Consider the following 18,306-nt stretch of genomic DNA (forward strand, 5'->3'; position numbering starts at 1 on the left):
TACTTAACCTTCCCTGAGGGGAGCAGCTCCTCAGCTTCTGCTGGAGGAACCAGGAGATGGGTTCCCCTCTGTCCCCTCCCCGGCAGCACATTCCTTGGCCCTGGCCCACTGGTACTTTGTCTTGTCCAGGCAGAAATGTTTAGGCCTGAGTCCTGCTCCTCTTCAGTCGAGAACCTTCATCATTAGCCTTCCTCTACTCACCATCCTGGTCAAAGCTTCTTGGTCCCTGCTTTTCCTCCTATCAGACGCTCTTTCCCCAAGTAAGCTAGCTTCCCTGTTAACTCAGTTGGTCAAGAATCCACCTGCAATGCAGGAGACCCTGGTTCGATTCCTGGGTCAGGAAGATCTACTGGAGAAGGGATCGGCTACCCACTCCAGTGTTCCTGGGATTGCTTGGTGCTCAGCTGGTAAAGAATTTGCCTGCAATGCGAGGGACCTGGGTTCTATCTCTGGGTTGGAAAGGTCCCCTGGAGAAGGGAAAGGCTACCCACTCCAATATTCTGGCCTAGAGAATTCCATGGAGTGTATAGTCCATGCCTTAGCCAAGAGTCAGACACGACTGAGCAACTATCACTTTCACTTTTCATGCTTTTTATAAATGGCCTTTATTGTATTGAGGATATTTCTATTTTATTGTATTTTTTAAAAATCATGAATGGGTTGTGAATTTTGTCAAGTGTTTTTTCAGCATAGTCTTACTTTTACTTCTTACTTGAATGTTGGTAGATTTGCTCTCTGAATCCATTTGGTCCTAAGCTTTTAGCTTTTGGGAGGTTTTTTTTTTTAAATTAATATTTGAATCTCCTTATTTCTTACTGGAGTGTTGAGTTTTTCTACTTTTTCTTGTTTTAGTCTTGACAGATGGTATGTTTTTCAGAATTTATCTAGGTTTTCCAGTTTGCAATTGTTCATCAATAATAATGGTCCCTTATGATTATGCTTCTTTACTTCTAAGGTATCTGTTGTAATGTCGCTTTCCTTTCTGTTTCTTTCAGTTTCCTCTCTTTCCTTCTTACCTTAGGTACGGGTTTATTGATATTGTTTGTTTCTTTCAAAAAATGCATTTCCAGTTCTTGCACATGCACACTGGGCATTCTGGCACACGGGCAGTGTGTTTAGAGGCGTCACTTAGCGACGATCATTCTGGGATGCAAGATTCCAAACCGTTGAGCTTCCCAGCTGGGAGGTTGTGGCGGGACGGCTCTGGCTTACCTCTAGTGCTCGTGTTGGGTTTAGGGGACTGCGAAGAGCCGAGGGGGAGTTGAGGTGTGTTTGGAGTCTGTAGGCTCTGCGATGAAGAAGCTTTTTGGCTTCAGGAGTAAGAAGGGCGTGTCACCCTTCGGCTCCTCCATCAGCCTGGGGAGAGACAGAGGTCATCATAAAACCAGCTTCCAGCCCTGGTACCACATCCGAGACAAGGACCTCAGAAAGATCCACAAAGCTGCCAGCGTAGGCAACGTAGCTAAAGTGCAGCAGGTCCTGTTGCTTGGAGAGAATGGCTTGAACGAGAAGGACAAGATGAACAGGTAAGCGGGGAGGAAGGGCCTGGCAGGGGTCCCTCCTGTGAGTTTCCCCTCCAAAGCTCACAGACACCTTTGTTGGATCCAGCGCCCCACAGACTTGATAGGCTGCAAAAGCCTTAGTTACTTTCGGACCTGCTAATAATTCCCCTCATAGAGCACTTTACTGGTCGTTTTAAAGTTATTTAACTGAATGTCAGTAATCACAGAACTGAAATGAAACATGAATAGCATCTTTTTTTTTCTTCTTCCTCTTCCTCCTCTTCATTTGTTGTTATGCATGCGTTAACATGATCTCCTCTTGAGTAAGAGCTCTCAAGTTGTATAGCCCTCAAGAAATCTTCTGGAACTCCTAGCTCTCACATTGTTTTTCTCATGTGATTTATGAAAACTCTTCTTCCCATTGATCATCCATTGTGGATATTGGCAGTGGACAGATTTTTGATGTTGTCGGCATCTTATTTTTAATGTACACATTTTTATACCATAACGTTACATATTACAGAAAACTGCATAGTGAGAAAATAATCTCCATGGCAGGTCAACTTCTGAATTAAAAATTCTTCAGATACAATGCAATATCTGTTTTATATCAGTGTACGCTTATGTGTATATGTTCCTTGCTGAAGGACCTTAGAAGACAGCTTTGAAGTAGGAAGCTGGCTGTGTCCTTGAAGAGGAGGACATTTTCCTAGGGTATATGGTCTTTCCATGTTTAAACTAAAGAAACAGATCGTGGTTTTAAAGATTTTGGGTTAGACATGCTGTCTTTAATTGTTGTGATGAAATTAAAAGTTTTGTGTAGGAGGCAAAGATTTGCCCTTTTAGATATCAAAATTTGCTGGATGACATTTTCTATCAGAGAAGATAAATTATGTGTAGATGGTGTAGAAATAACCTGGTAACTATTTAGATAAAAGTAACTAGATATTTTTATCTCACCAAAAAGTTTCGAATAGAGTATGGATCAAAAATTTTAAACACACAGGGTGAGAAAAGTACCAGAAGACAACTGAAATTGCTATTTATACATTTTGCACACTGACCAAGACCTTCTTTTTTTTCTAGTTCTACTGGTTATTAACCTTAATATTTTTTTAATTAGATGGTAATTGCTTTCCAATGTTGTGTTGGTTTCTGCTGTACAACATCATAAATCGGTTGGGAATATACATATATCCCACCCCAAGGACCTTTCTAAGAGTGATTTCAAAGGCAAGAATTGTGGAGTTTGCTGGGTTTCGGCACCAAAAACCAAAAAGAAGAAAACCAGAAATCTGAAAGTTGATTTAGCAACCCCCCAAATTTAAAACTGTCTGTAGAGCAAGCTATCTGTAGGGAAGTCGGATGAGCAGACAGGGCTTGTCTTTCTGGCACTCATAGGAATGTGGCACAGATAAAAACAATTTGTCACTTTCAATTTAGTGTAGAATTTTTTGTGAGGATTGGTATCCCGTGACAACTTTCAGCCTTTTCAGAAGTCAAGGGAATCTTGGGAATTTCCTGGCCGTCCAGTGGTTAAGACTCACTGCTCTGGGCCCAGGTTTCAATCTCTGGCGAGAGAACTAAAATCGTGCAAGCTACAAGGATATATTGTCCAACATGGGAAATATAGTTAATATTTTATAGTCACTTTAAATGCGGTGTAACCGTTCACAGTTGGGGATCACTGTGTTGTGCACCCGTATTATATAATAATATATAATATGCATCATCTCTAAAGAAACTTAGACGAAAACCCCTCATGGTTATTAGACAACCGGAAAGACGAGAAATGAACAAACAAAAATGCTACAATTTACAGTTATAATGTCTGTGAATTATAAGTTATATTCCAATGTCAGAAACGTTAAAATGTGAGAAAAGGAGCATATTAGAATCATCGAAGTACAATGTTGTCTCTAATCCTCTAAACATATCTGCAAAGGAGGCGTAATGTCCTTTGACTTCATTCAGACGTTGTCCTTGTGAGGTGGCAGTAGTAGTAGTAAGTATGATAGTATAATCTAACAATTACTAGCTGTGATCTGTGCCGGGCACAGTTCTAAACCCTGTGCATGGGTCTCATTTAAGCATCGCAGTGCTGTCCTGTGAGAGAACCACCCCTCTCTCTCCATTTTGTTGGTGAGGAAATTGAGGTACAGAGAGGGTGAGCTAATAAGTGACAAAGTCAAATTTAAACTCAAGTTGAGCTGAATCTCAAGGTCTCGCGCATTCTATTCAAGTAGCCTGTTCTTTCATTACTGTGTAAGAGGAGCTAAACCCACTCCAGTGTTCTCGCCTGGAGAATCCCAGGGACGGGAGCCTGGTGGGCTGCCGTCTATGGGGTCGCACAGAATTGGACACGAGTGAAGCGACTTAGCAGCAGTAGCAGCAACAAGAGGAGCTAAACGAATAATATCCTGCTCTTTCTCCAGAAGAAAGTGAAATATTTGTTTTAGAGGCATACGAGTACTATGCTGTTGAGTGTTTTCAATCACACACAGAGTTGTTTGTTTTGAAACAGTTACACTACATTTTCCTAAGAACTTGTCTTGCTTCCGTAGGACTGCCCTCCACTTGGCCTGTGCCAATGGCCATCCAGCAGTGGTGGCTCTCCTCCTGACGAGAAGATGCCTGCCTAACCTCTGTGACAGTGAAAACAAGACCGCGCTGATGAAGGTATGGGGCAGCGAACCATGTCCACACGAGATGGGTGTGATTTAACTACTGAGACTAACAATGAGTTGATCTCGTTGAAATAGAGGGAAGTGGTGAACTTGTGGGCTATTTCCTTTGAATTCCTAGAACTCACACTCTTGTTTCTTGGCACAACGCTGACAGGCCGTAGAATGCCAAGAGGAGGAGTGCGCGACTCTCCTGCTGGAGCACGGCGCCGACCCGAACCTCACGGACGCCAATGGCAACACCGCGCTCCACCACGCTGTCTTTTGCCAGAATATATCACTCGCAGCAAAGCTGCTTTCCTATCACGCCAATATAGAAGCCAGGAACGAGGTATAGCTCAACTAACTTTATTGACAAAATATTGGCAAAGCATTTTTCTAAACTATAGTGTTTTATTGATAACAGGATGTAAATAGATAGACTGAGTAGTGTCCAGCAGGCCCTGTTACCATGGAAACAACTCCAAAGCCAAGTCAGGGGTTGGGTGGAACATGTCAGAGCCCAGAGAAAGGGCAACGCTGTCTCTCTCAGCCACCTTCTACCCCAGAAGGAAGATTTTCCCACTAGAAAGTGCTCAGGAATGGGTGGTAGGCTCAAGTCCTACAAAAACTGAAGGCCTGGGGAGAGTGAAGTGATGTGGTGGGTGGCTGCTTCCAGGGGCTCAGGGAATGGGCACAGCTGCTGGGGGAGGGATGGGGGTAGGAGGAAGGAGAACCAGTGCCCAGCAGGGGGAGCTGGGGGGTGCAAGTGGGCCAGGGAGGCAGCAGGCCTGGAGCCCTGAGCCCTCCAGGAACCCTATTCTGAGATCCGGTGAAGTGGGTCAGGTCATGTTTGACACCAGCCAGGGCGTTCAGTTGTGCTGGTGACCACTTGGTTCACCAGGTACACACCTCGGGTCTCCCACACTCAGCCCTGGGGGGCTGCTCGGCAGGGCTGCAGCTGAGTGTGGGGAGCTGGTGATGGTGAAGCTGCCCCTTCTGCTCTTTCTCCTGTGGCTGCAGCCCCGCCAGGAGCTGCAGAGAGAGCTCCCCCACTCTCACAGCTGGGCGCAGTTTTCCTTGTTTGGAAGCTCCAGCCTTCCCTGAGTGAAAATATTTTGAAAGCACTTGATTGTCTGAGATGTCACTTTAAATCACGATATTGCTCAAGAAGCGTTAGAGAGCGAAGCGTTCTTTTTTGTGTTTATGGCAGATATTTGTGATAACACAGCAATTGTTAAAGGTAAAACTTTTTCCAAGTATTTTTCCCTTACTGAAAAAAAAGTTTTTTTCTAATTAGTCTAAAATAACACAGTAATGCAAAATTTGCCTTGGGGAAGTAGACTTTGTCTTAAAACTCAAACAAGCATTTGACAACATAATAGAAATGTTGCTGTTGTTAACACATTCCAATTTTATGAAAAAATGATTTATATAAAAATGATTTCTCTCTCATTGCCCAAGGCTTCAGAGGCTAAAAGGAAAGGAAAAGGAGCGAGCAGCTGAAAAACGCAGATCAGGCTGGAATTTTGGCAGTTGGGGAAATGCCAAGAAGAGGGTTTTGTTTTTTTTTTTTAATATGTATTTGGCTGTGCTAGGTCTTAGTTTCAGCATGCAGGGTCTAGTTCCCTGACCGGGGATCGAACCCAGACCCCCTACACTGTGAGCGCTGAGACCCAGCCACTGGACCACCACAGAAGTCCTGAGGTTTTGGTTTTGTTGTTTTCCCCCTTCAGTTTATGTATTTTGGTAAGGTGCTTTTCAGTTTCAGGTATAATAGTTGTTATTTTGAGAAAGAGATTGAATGAGTTGGAGACTTGCCTAGGTATCAATTTTAGGAAGACTCTGCAGAAATCAGATCAGCAGTGAAAAGGTGGTGATTAAGTTGGAAAGAAGAGAGAAGAACAAATATTGAACAGAAATATTATCCTATTCTGGCAGAAACAGCCAGTTAGATAAGAGTCCAGACTCTGCTCTCAATCTAGAAGGTCTTGATGGAAAGGAAGGGGTTTACAAACAATGAGATCAGGTTGCCTTTTGTGTTTATTAGTCCCTGTTCTACCATTATTTACCCAGGAAAATTTAATTCTGTTTTGATGACTCTTGCCGCTTACACTCTTCTTTTCTCTTCAAATCCTCAAGTAAGAGAAGGGATTGGCCATGTGGGTTAGAGATGAGACTGGAATGTTTGCTGGGCTAATTCTCAGCTAGATTGTGCTGGTGAAAACCACAATCCGTTGGGGAAGTTTATAAGAATTACAAACCTAGGCTGTTCCCTGAAGATTTTGATGGAATAAATCGAGGAAGGCCTGGACTTGTGTATTTAGAAATATTTCCTTGAGATTCTGATAGGATCCTTGGTGAAGAACTATGGAGTGATTAAGTATAATTTCTAGTGCACCTATCTCAAAAATAAGTAATCTATAGAAGAGTTGGAGTTTGATCAATGCTAGCTACTTCCATCAGCTCCCTCCTTTGCAGCAATATTAGCCTGACTTTTTCCTCTGCCTCTGTGATTGAGAAGTTAAAAGGAACATTTTTGGCAATATCTATTGGCTTGAGTGATATAACTCCTTTTTCTTCCAACCACTAATTATTCAGTGACACTCCAAGAGTCTTTAGAGATTTGCTCATGGCCAAGTCACTTCATGTGTAGAGTCTGACCCTTTAAGAATTTTACACCTTCTGTTACCAACCAGGTCATTAGGTCAACAATGTTTGTTACCAACAGGGTTTTCCTGACTGCGCTAACAGTAATTCATGAGCCTTCTTTTGGTGTCAGCAGGACAGACTCTTGCAGTGTGTCTGTTAGATTTGCTGAGCCCTGGCATAAGCGAGAGGACAGCTTTAAACATCAAAACCCATGAAGTTAGTCCAGATGGGGATTGTTTGAATCATTTAGTTTCAGCAGTCTTAGGAACTCACTAACCATTTGGTTAATAATCTGGGAGAATTCTAGAAAGAGATTGTAGTTTTAACAGGCAGTGGAAACATTCTTCATGTGGGAATTTTGAGTCTTGTTTTTTAAATTTATTTTAATAAAATTATGAGTCAATAGCAATTTTTATTACATATTGAGACCCACTTTTCTTGTGAACCACATGATACTCAAGAAAGGAAAGCTTTCACATACAAATATTTGCTTTATACCCACCTGTTTGGAAACAGCAAAACGTTTTTTTTTTTTTTCTTCTTTTTTTTTTTTTTTTTAGCAAAACGTTTTAAAAGCACAAATGGGCTACAGACCAAATGTGGTCCTTGGTTATGTTTAGCTTACCTACCTCCACAAGCTGAGTCAACATTTAAAATTTAGCAAACTCACGCTGATGTCTGTGTTTCAGGCTTCTCAGAGACCCAAATCTGGTCCCCCTTGAGCCCATTCTAGTGTTTGGTCTGCATGTGGAGGCTTCCCCTTCTGTATGGGGCATGTGTTTGCGGGTTTGCCAGCCTCACCTGGCTTTTTCACTTAGGTCACCAGGTTTCCCCCTCCATAAGCATTTGAGTTTCCAATTCTTGATATATAGTTTATTTTGATAACTATTTCAAAGTTTTAAAGACAGTCTAATTAATCTGTAATTGATTCCATATTTTAAAAGAATCTCTTAAGGATGGGATTGAATTTTTCAAATTAGAATTTTTAAGTTGGTTGTGGCGGTTTCACACTGAATGAGTCTCCCAGAGACACAGGATTATGAGAGAGAGCGTGGGGAGAGTTCACGGAAGAGCAACTCCCCGAGAAAATGCTGAGTGCATATTTATTGGTAACTTACCTTGAAATCCTTCACTAAAAGCCATAAAGCAAGACAGAGACCAGAACTCTGGGATTCAGGAAGCTTCTTCCTGGAGGTCTGGAGGTCATCACATGAGAGCCGTCAAGAAAGGTCTTTGAAGATAAGCGGTGTTTTTCTGCATCAGACAGCATCTAGCTAATGCTGACCTGTCAGTTTAACTTAAGGGCGGGGGAAGGAACAAGCAAAGGAGAATGAGTAAGATTAAATTTCAAGAGACTTTGCTGAGAAAGCCGAGAAACATGGTGCCCACAGTTGGTTTTTTTGGAAGAAAAGAAAACAACCTTTCTCTTTGCATGTTCATGTAGAGGATAACATTCCCATTGGAATGTCTGTAAACCTCATGAGGTTACTCTTGGTCATCCTTGGATAGGTTATGCATGCTACAGATAATATGATGTATTCCTGCCTCAGCATTGCTCCTAAAATATGCAGCTACTAAATCAAGTAGCTAATTGATTCTCTCTGGAGAAGTGTTGAGACTGGCAATGGAGCAAGTAAATACTACAATATTCCTGATAGATACTATGATAGAAGCAAAGATCCTTGGAACCAGTAAATGTTGAAAGTGAGTTTTAGAGAATGACTCTGTGGTTCATCTTTGGAAGAGGGAGAGGAGGAGCATTTTATTCTTTCCCTTTTCAAAAGACGTATTTGGCTGCACTGGGTCTAGCTGTGGCAGGTGGGATCTTGAGTTTCGGCACTTGGACTCTAGTTCCCTGACCAGGGATGGAACCTGGACCCCCTGCTTGGGAGCTCAAATCTTAGCCCCTGGACCCCCAGGGAAGGCCAGGAGGAGGAGCATCTTGAAGAGATAGAAGGTGCGCCGGGGGAAGAGGAGGAGGGGCTCCCGTTTATTTGCTTTCTGAATTATATGTTTAAGTTCAGAGAATCTATTGCATGATTTTCAGTTCAGTTTAGAAATAGGTTAACTGGGTACATTCGAAATGGTTTTTCCTGTTTTACAGGATGACCTCACACCACTATTACTGGCCATAAGTGAAAGGAAACAGCAAATGGTGGAATTTTTAGTAAAGAAAGAAGCAAATGTACACGCGGTTGATAAGATGAAAAGGTACAGTTGTTCTTTTTCTTTTTAAAAACCTTAGTGCTGTTCTTGGGTGCTAACATCAAGATAAAGATTAAATTAATAAGGTTTCATTTGTGATCAACACTTCATCAGTTAGGTAGAAAACCAATTATTCTGACTGGGAGTCGTGAAAAACTATATAGCAGAGATATATAGCAGGATTCGTATTCCTTTATAATATTGAGTGATGTCATATGCAACCTGTTCTTTTTTCTGGTTGATCTTGTAGGAGCTGAGGGATTTCATACTAGTTTCATTAGCTTTATACAATATGGATTCTACTTTTTAGTTTACCTTATGACAGTATCGAATTTCTTAATTCTTTTATAATGATTGTTTAACCTCTACTTCATATATATTTTTCCTTAAAAGATGCATACTAAACATAAAGGACTTGATTTTGTCTTTTGGGTGACTCTTTGCTTTCAATTACTTTCTTTGAAAAATACTGATGTTATTAGATTGCAGAAGAGTCCTTCACAGTTTAGTGACTAAACAACAACAAAAAGTGGTTAGTAATCACTGTCACCAGATACTGTGGGCTCATCAGTTTTTTTTCCCTTTTTATTTCTAGTACATTTTGATGTTTTCATTTTAAATGAAGGTAGAAGGAAGAATGATAGGTTTAATTGGATAAACAGTTGCTTCAACAAAGATAAGTCAGAGGTGGATGATACAGATGAAAATGATGGGCTTTAGATTCAGACTGGGTTCAGCTCCTAGCTTTCCTCCCTGTTAGGGTTATTACCTTGGGCACATTACTTATCATCAGCAAATAAGTTTCCTGATACAAAAGGGCAAATAGTAATGCGTCCTTGAAAGGTGGCTGTGCGTATACATAGTATTTCATTTAGTGAAGAGCACATGCTTGTCCACATCATTAAGTGCCACGGTGACTATTTTTATTTCCATTATTGTTAATATTTTTGTTTTAAGCCAGCAAATAGCCTTTGCTTAACCCACCCTCTAGCTGACTTTGAAGCATAATATATCCCACTAAGGAGGAAATGGGGGATTCGTTCCTTAAATAGTCACCTGCCTCAGATAAGTGACCTCAGCACAGTTTCTTGTCCATCAAGGACTTTGATATTGTTTTTGAAAAGCATTTATTTATTTGACTGCGTGGGGTCTTAGTCGTGGGAACTCTCAGTTGCAGCATGTGGGATGAAGTTCCCTGTCCAGGGATGGAACCTGGGCCCCCTGCCTTGGGAGCCTGGAGTCACAGCCCCTGGTCCACCAGGGAAGTCCCTCCCCATCAGGGACTTTTGAAATAGCAAGTGCTGCTATGTGCCATCCCAGTGGGACAGGAGGCTGCTCTTCCGTCGTTTCATTTTAGCCTTGGAGGTCATTTACAAGGATGTACACTTGAGCGTGTAAATGGTCAGTTCTTCACGGGAGGGCAAGATGTTACCTTGGTAAAGCACATCAAACCAGCCGTTTCTGTCAGTTCACTCAGCTTCCTGAGGGTGACGTCGTCTCTCTGTTGTTGTAGAACCGCCCTCATCCTTGCTGTCATTTACGAGTCTATGAGTGTCGTCAGTCTTCTCCTGCAGCGAGGTGCTGACATCTTTTCTCAAGATGTCTTTGGACGGACTGCAGAAGAATATGCTGCTCTGAGTGGTTTTAATATGTAAGTGTCCACATTTAAGTGCCCATGATCACTAAACTGCCGCCAAAAAGAATTTTCACTGTCACTTGTTACATGACCAGTGAGAGTTTTCTGTTCGGTGCAGGCAGCTTCTATCCTGTGGGGGCACCTTTCCTTAGGTCATAGGTTCCCTGTCATCCTTCCCAGAGTAGTGGGTGTCAGCTTGCCTGAGATTCCATAGTTACATGGAGGGTTGGCCCCCTCATGGGATCTGTTTCCTGCAATAATGAAAATCTTCCAAAGGATTTATCTGCCTCAACCGTAAATGTTTTCTGAGTCTGTCTCACAAGGAACCCATTCACCAGAACTCCTTAAATCTCAAGTAAGTTAGTTCAGAGAGGAATTCAGAGAGGTAAGCCCTGCCTGGGACTTGGCAGTATCCACTGTAAGAGTAGGGTTATGTCTTCCACGTGAATCAGAGATGAACATGGAGATTAAGCATCATTGTCAGAAAGATCTGCTGGTTGAGAGTTTGAGCAGGTAGAGAAGGGAGAGTAGTGGTCCAGGCCAGGTCTTGATTGTGATTAGTTTTCTGTGCTTGGTGTGATTAGCTGCAGTAATGGGGGATAATTATGTTACCTAATGTAGTGAGTTCATATTTTATAAATAAATGTAGGTACAAATTATATAAGAGCTGAGATTCCCTAAATTACAAACCACAGAGAACACTAATCACCATAATTAATAACAGTTTCCTGAAACCCTTGAATGCTAAACATATAAGAAAACACACATTGGTTTTACTTGGAATTCCAAAGTAGTTCCAACAACAACGATCAAGAGCAAATTATTCCATTCTTTGACTGTTTCTGCAAGCATTTTGGGGATATATTATCTCATTACCTCCTCTTAATCCCCTTGTGAAATAAGGCAGTAAGATCCCAGTTGTGGAGAGGATGACTTTGAACTCAAGAGAAGCAATTCTCTCGGAACAAAGAGCAGTCGGTTACAGAGCTAGGATTTGCGAGTTGGAAAGAGTTTTCATATGCCAAGCTAAATCTAGTTAATCTACTGAGCTCTATTGCCCTCAGTTCATGACTACTTCATCTTCCTTTTCTTTCTCCTTTAAATACATGCTAAATAAAACGTGGTAGAACTTAGAAACTTGAAATGTATGGGACAATTGTAGTTTTGATATTATCGCTGACATTGTCTGAAATAATCTAAGAATTTAACATAGTTGGTAGTTTTTTTTCCTATTAGTGTTCAAATATTATTTATCACATTTTTAACACATAGCATTTGCCAACTGATCTCTGAATATAAAGAAAAGAGGCCTAAAACTCCTCCCGAAAAGAGCAACCCAGGTACGTCATCTGATAATAATGAATTACTCTTGGTGATTCTACCATAGATAAAGTAGGAGTGAGGAAATTTCAATAATCAAAGAACTATGATAAAATTAGTGTAAATTGCATGTGTGTTGTTAAATTAATTTCTTAATAGTCTAGTCTTCAGAATTGTTAAAGAAGTTAATTGTAGGTAATTTAACATCAGAGACAGTATTGTCTGAGAAGCTTTCCATGTGTTTAATTACAGCCCCTAAAATCCTGTATTAGACTTTTATGTACATTACAAAAAATGTTTGAGTTAGTATGATATATATATTTCATCTGTAATCCTATTATAGCAAATTGACTTCTTATAAAAGTGGAGCTTTAATTTTTACAAATAGTTTGCATTTAGTGAATGAGTAGTTATTACTTACTGTGCAGTGATTGGTCTCATTAAAAAAGTTACCATCGTTTAAACCGGGAACCTCAACAGTCCCTTCCTGGTAGGATAAGAAGTGATAAACAAGAAGAACTGCAGTGCTGAACCAGTGTGCAGCATACCAGGAAGAGATTACTTTCGGAAGATACCTTCCAGTAGTACAGATCAGAAAAGCGATGCCTAGTTGAGAAGCACCGGTTACTTTGCCTATTGTGTCAACAAGGTCTCTATTACCAATTTTATTCCTCACAGATCCAAAAAGAGTGAGATAGGTTGACTTCATCAGAACCAGATGTTTTCTTCTGTGTGTTGGATAATTGTCATGATAGTATAGTTTTGTAAGAACACCATGTTCTGTTGCCATTATTTAAAAGATGATCATAATAGATTTTCAAATAGATCAACTTGGGACTCTGCAGATTCTAATAAAAGAACCAACACACTTCACATGAGCAAAAACACCACCATGTCCCCTCGATGTGACATCTAGCACATTGTACAAGCTGTCTGAGAACACCTTTAAACCTAGGTCACCTCTGTCTAATCAAAGGGGGCTTCCCAGGGGGCTCAGCAGAAAGGAATCCGCCTGCCAATGCCAGAGGTACGGGTTCCAGCCCTGGATCGGGAAGAGCTCCTGGAGAAGGAAATGGCAACCCACTCCAGTATTCTTGCCTGGGGAGTCCCATGGACAGAAGAGCCTGGTGAGGTACAGTCCATCGGGTCACAGAGAGGCGGACACGACTCAGTGACTGAACAGCAACAACATCCACCAAAGAAGTTCTGTAGGTTGGTTTTAGACGTTAGAGGAGATACAGAGATGACATAGAGTCTTGGTCTTCAGCATGCTCGGAATAGAATAGAGTTGTCCCTGGTTAATTTCTATAGTTTTTGAAACAGAGTTTTCAAAGCAAACATTCTTGTTTATTTCTTCATTTGTTCACCAAAGAGATAACTTTCAAGTGTCTTTTGTGTCCTGAGCCTTGTTCTGATGTCACAGGGTGCAAACATGTAAAAGTCACTGCCCCTGCCCTCCAGGCTCGAGCTTGCAGTGCTCCCCTCCCCATGGAGTCACTGCACGTGAGTCATCCCTCCAGCATCAGATCATGACGACACACGTGAAATGTTGTCCAACAGCACCAGAGTCCATAGCTTCCTCTGTCCTTCCCTCCCTCCCCTTATTCATCAGCTTAGGGTCTGATGCCGAATGCCTTCCAAGCTGAAAAAGCATGATTTCTACCAACCTTTGCCATATAATGGGGAGGATTGATGTAATGATATCCCTCAGTAGAACACAGCACTGTTTGGACCATCCTGCTCTAGGTGGTCCAGATACTCTTGAACAATGGAAGGTGATAGTCTCAAGAGATTATCCTTTTCACATTTATTAGTATGTACACATAGATATTTAAAACATTAAAAATGCTCAGCCTCCGAGTACCCTGCAGCATGCTCACCACTACAAGTCCAGTCCCCATCCTCACCACCCAGTTGACCCCCTTTACCCATTTACCCTCCCCCACCTCCCTGTCAAGAGATTATCCTTGCTAAACCTGGAATCACTACATCTTTCATACTTCTCTTGCATTTGGAAAGAGGGCCAGGACGACTTTGTTTCCTATGTTTTACCACGCTCTGAAGTTCAGCACCTGTAGACCAGGCTTCCTTGTGATAGGGCATTTTCATCCTGAACTGAAGAGCCAGAGAATTTGTGTTATGTCCCAGCAAGACACCTGTAGGCTCTGTTCACTGCTCCAGGGAATGGAAGTCGAGAAATACTGTGCTGTTCAAGTGTGCTATTGTCAGTTTATAGTACTGATTCTATTAACGGTGTAGTATCATTTTCTGTCAGTCTCCTAGAGGTTGGTTAGCATTATGGTCCTTGTATCAGCAGTTCTTTCTTTTTCTGTTCTGCCTTTGATGACCATGAAGGAGAGGAGTGGTTCTCAGGCATTAATGGCCCATGAGTACAGTACAATCACTGTTCCCTCTAGTGTGGTCTCCAGGCGTGGTTCCAAAGGAATACTTTTAAACAAAACACCAGTCTTGAGGTTTTAATAGTCTGTGTTTTTCTTTTGTTGATTTAAAATGTGTCTTCCTTTTTTCTTTAACAGTGGATACGAGTTCTGAAGAAGACTCTTTAAGCAGGTAGGATTTGGCGGATTTTCAAAACTTGCGTGTGTCACTAGGAGAACAGACAGAGAAGAGAAGCTGCTGCTCGCTGCGCGTCCTGCTCTGGGTCAGAGACTGCATCGTGTGCGCAGCGTCTGTGACCTCACGGGTCATCAGAGCCGCGTCGCGAACCACTGTGTCCTGCTTTACTTAATCAGGCAACTGTGGTTCGGGAGGTTGATGAATTGACCCACGATTCCATGGTTAAAATGAATTGACCTGTGATTTGACAGCTGGCCTGCCTGGCTCCAACATCCACTCTCGTGTCCCTCAGCAGAAATTGAGAAGTACCCGGGTAGCATATAAGTGAAACATATAAATTAGTTCTTTGACTTGTGTCCATTTACGGTTTTAGACATTGCGGGGGACTCCTGTATCCCCTTTACAGTAAAGGGAGGAATGGGGCCTTCTCCACAAGTGATTCCCCTGCTGAAGGACGAAGACTGCCATTTTTGATGGACACAGATTAGTCTGTGAACCAGGGACAGACAATGGAGAAGGAACAACATATCCTTCTGCTTTAAGTCATCAGGTTTATTCCACTTTGGGCAAACAAAAGTTATGTCAGTGCATCAATTAGATTTTCAGTTCAGCTATTAGGACTTGGTGAAAACATATTATTTTCAGGCTCTGCCAATATATTGGCTGTCAGTCTTTGTTAATGGAAACTAAGAATGAGTCTTCCCTAGATATGTCATAGGTTGGGAGAGATGGAAGCAGAAATAGGTAACTAACATCTTTTTTGGAGACTTCTCTGGGGGTGCAGTGGTTAAGATGGTTAATAAGTCTTCTCCTTCCAATGCCGGTGGTGTGTGTTCAATCTCCAGTCAGAGGGACTGAGATCCCACATTCCTTGAGATCAAAGAGCCAAAACATAAGACAGAAGCAACATGGCAACAAATTCAATAAAGACTTTAAAAATGGTCCACATCAAAATATCTTAAAAAAAAAAATGTTTGAAAACAGAGGCCAAATTTTAATTATGTCAAGAAACTTCGTTTACTGCATAGATAGCCAAACTTTCACTTGCTGCTGTTTTTCTTCATTGAAAGAAATGAACTCACTCATTTTTGTTGTATGTTTATGCTCTAAAGGTTTTCCAACAAACCTGGTGCTGACTCATGGCCTCCGTCAGATGATGAAATCTTAGATTTTGAAACCAAGGTACAGTACACTCTTGTGAAATCAGTTTCCATACTCTGAATTTAGCTTCATGTAGTACTTACTCTTAAATTCAGCAATGGTGTCCCTCTCACTGTTTTATGTTTATAATGGAACGTTCTTCAGAGCAAACTATTTTATAGAAATATGACTAGTTGTTGTTTTTTTTCATTTTTTACTTTGGTGAATAATGAAGGTGGGGTGAAGAAAACAATGGGCTGGAAAATAGAGTGACAGGAAAATTGTATTGGAAAAGCTTTCCCACAATGAAGGAACTATGAATTTTGGTCAAGGATAAAGACTCTTACTGTGAATTTTAAACCATAAGGACATGACTTTTGCAATACTCACAGTGCAATACTCAGACAGTCAAGAATCTGCCTACAATGGTGGAGACCTGGGTTCGATCCCTGGGTTGGGAAGATCCCCTGGAGAACAGCTACCCACTCCAGTATTCTGGCTTGGAGAATTCCATGGACCGTAGAGTCCATGGAGTTGCAAAGATTCGGACACGACTGATCGACTTTCCCTTCATAGGAGCAGAGACTTTTAATAACCGTGAGATAAAACTTGCAACTCGGGATTTTTTTTTCTATTGTATTTTTAAAAAGACCTACCCCATGTCCTGTGTCACAGTCTAAACCTTCAGATTTCAGACCTTTTGTGTTATTGTGATTTAAGTGTTCATCTTAGAGCCCCGTGTCAGTGTAAGCTAGTGGAGTTCAGGAAACAGTTGTGCATCTCCTGGAGCACGCAGCATAGGTCTCGAGTGTAAGAACCGTGTTAATAGTTATTGAATGTGAATAAATGAAGAGACAAACGGTATCCTGTGTAATGTTACAGGTAATATAGTTCAGTTGTGTTATGTTGAGGAAGGGGGTCCTGCATAACAAGGAAATAAGTAAGAAATACGTGAAAAGTGAAAGCTTACAGTATTTTTTTCAGTGTCCACTTGTTGTGAGATGAGAAATTTAGGTGAAAATTTTTGACCTTTTTTGCCCCATCTTGTGTTCCATTAAATGTTTCTTTTCAAGCCATACATTCTCCTCAGAATTTTGATTACCAGTTCTTTTTCCCAGTGAATAGTTAGGAATATTTCTTAATCAATTTTTCTCTCTCTCAAGGAATACTTTACAACATTCAGGTAGTGATAGATGACCATGTGTGGCTAATCAAATGACACTTTTTACAGTGGCAAAATTCAACTCTAATATGGTAGTATGTATAAACAAAAGTTTTGGAGTAATACAGAACGCTATATTAGGGATATATTGTGAACAAAAGCCTCTGTCTTAAGTATATGTTTTATTAGACAATGTATGTTGATATTTTCATAAAATTTGCAGAACAGTATAGATACGTAATTTATATATTAATAAAAGCATATAAAACAGAGGCTTTGTTCATAGTATATCCTTAAGAATACTGATGTATTACTGATCTATTGTATATACATTTTATTTGTGCGTGTTTTTCCACAAGCCTTATTATGCTTATTTTATTCCCTTAAGTTTGTACTTGACTTGGAATGTCTCTCTCTGCTTTCTTTTCCTCCCCCACCTTTTTTGCTTTTTTTTACTGTTAACCTAATTTTTCCTTGCAGAATACTTTCCTTCAGTGTCTATTCTTTAAGTCCATCTCTCTCTGCCTCTGTTGTGAACATGTTTGATCATGGCTTTCTGTTTAGTGTGTTTGTGGCTTTCATTCATGATCATTTCCCTACAGGTTTACTCTTGCTCTTTCTCCCTTTTTCTTCGAAGGAACGGAATTGAAACAATCATTTGCTTTTAGCTGTTTAACAAACAGAATAGAAGTAGCTAATCCTGTTTGTACTTGTAACCTATCTAAATGAGGTTCTACTAAAATCTAGACTTTCATATTTCCCTTCCCAAGTGATAATTCATGCATGTAGAAGTCATGCAAGCAAATTTCAGAATATAGCGATTAATTTAAATGTCTTAGTTTTTCAGTAGTGCTCTAAACTCCCAGGGATAAATTTTTTTTTTATAGAACATTTTGGTAGAGAAAATAATCTGGTGGGTGTCATAGTATTTGTAGAGCAGTCAATTGGGGTAAGGAGAGGAACATCTGGGGTTTCTGATGTCATCTGTCATAATGCTTACCCGATGAGAAGGTTCAGTTCAGTCGCTCAGTCGTGTCTGACTCTTTGCGACCCCATGAATCGCAGCACGCCAGGCCTCCCTGTCCATCACCAACTCCTGGAGTTTACTCAAATTCACGTCCATCGAGTCAGTGATTCCATCCAGCCACCTCATCTTCTGTCGCTCCCTTCTCCTCCTGCCCCCAATCCTTCCCAGCATCAGGGTCTTTTCCAGTGAGTCAAGTCTTCGCATGAGGTGGCCAAAGTATTGGAGTTTCAGCTTCAGCATCAGTCCTTCCAATGAACACCCAGGACTGATCTCCTTTAGGATGGGCTGGTTGGATCTCCTTGCAGTCCAAGGGACTCTCAAGAGTCTTCTCCAACATCACAGTTCAAAACCATCAATTTTTCGGTGCTCAGCTTTCTTCACAGTCCACCTCTCACATCCATACATGACCACTGGATTAACCA

At 41.2% G+C, this 18,306-nt stretch overlaps 1 protein-coding gene across 1 annotated transcript in view; it reads left to right on the forward strand.

The window, feature by feature from the left end:
- Positions 1–1,293: 1,293 nt before the first annotated feature.
- The window catches only part of LOC133045273 (putative ankyrin repeat domain-containing protein 19), a 55,694-nt gene continuing 38,681 nt past the window's right edge, over positions 1,294–18,306 (forward strand). The window contains exons 1-8 of the mRNA XM_061127560.1: positions 1,294–1,526; positions 4,067–4,181; positions 4,344–4,517; positions 8,922–9,028; positions 10,536–10,673; positions 11,931–11,998; positions 14,516–14,549; positions 15,668–15,737. Of these exons, the coding sequence (XP_060983543.1) occupies positions 1,294–1,526; positions 4,067–4,181; positions 4,344–4,517; positions 8,922–9,028; positions 10,536–10,673; positions 11,931–11,998; positions 14,516–14,549; positions 15,668–15,737 (939 nt within the window). The remainder of the gene's footprint in view (positions 1,527–4,066; positions 4,182–4,343; positions 4,518–8,921; positions 9,029–10,535; positions 10,674–11,930; positions 11,999–14,515; positions 14,550–15,667; positions 15,738–18,306) is intronic.

Source organism: Dama dama, chromosome 23 (genome assembly GCF_033118175.1).
Source record: "Dama dama isolate Ldn47 chromosome 23, ASM3311817v1, whole genome shotgun sequence".
Classification (NCBI taxonomy): Eukaryota; Metazoa; Chordata; class Mammalia; order Artiodactyla; family Cervidae; genus Dama; species Dama dama.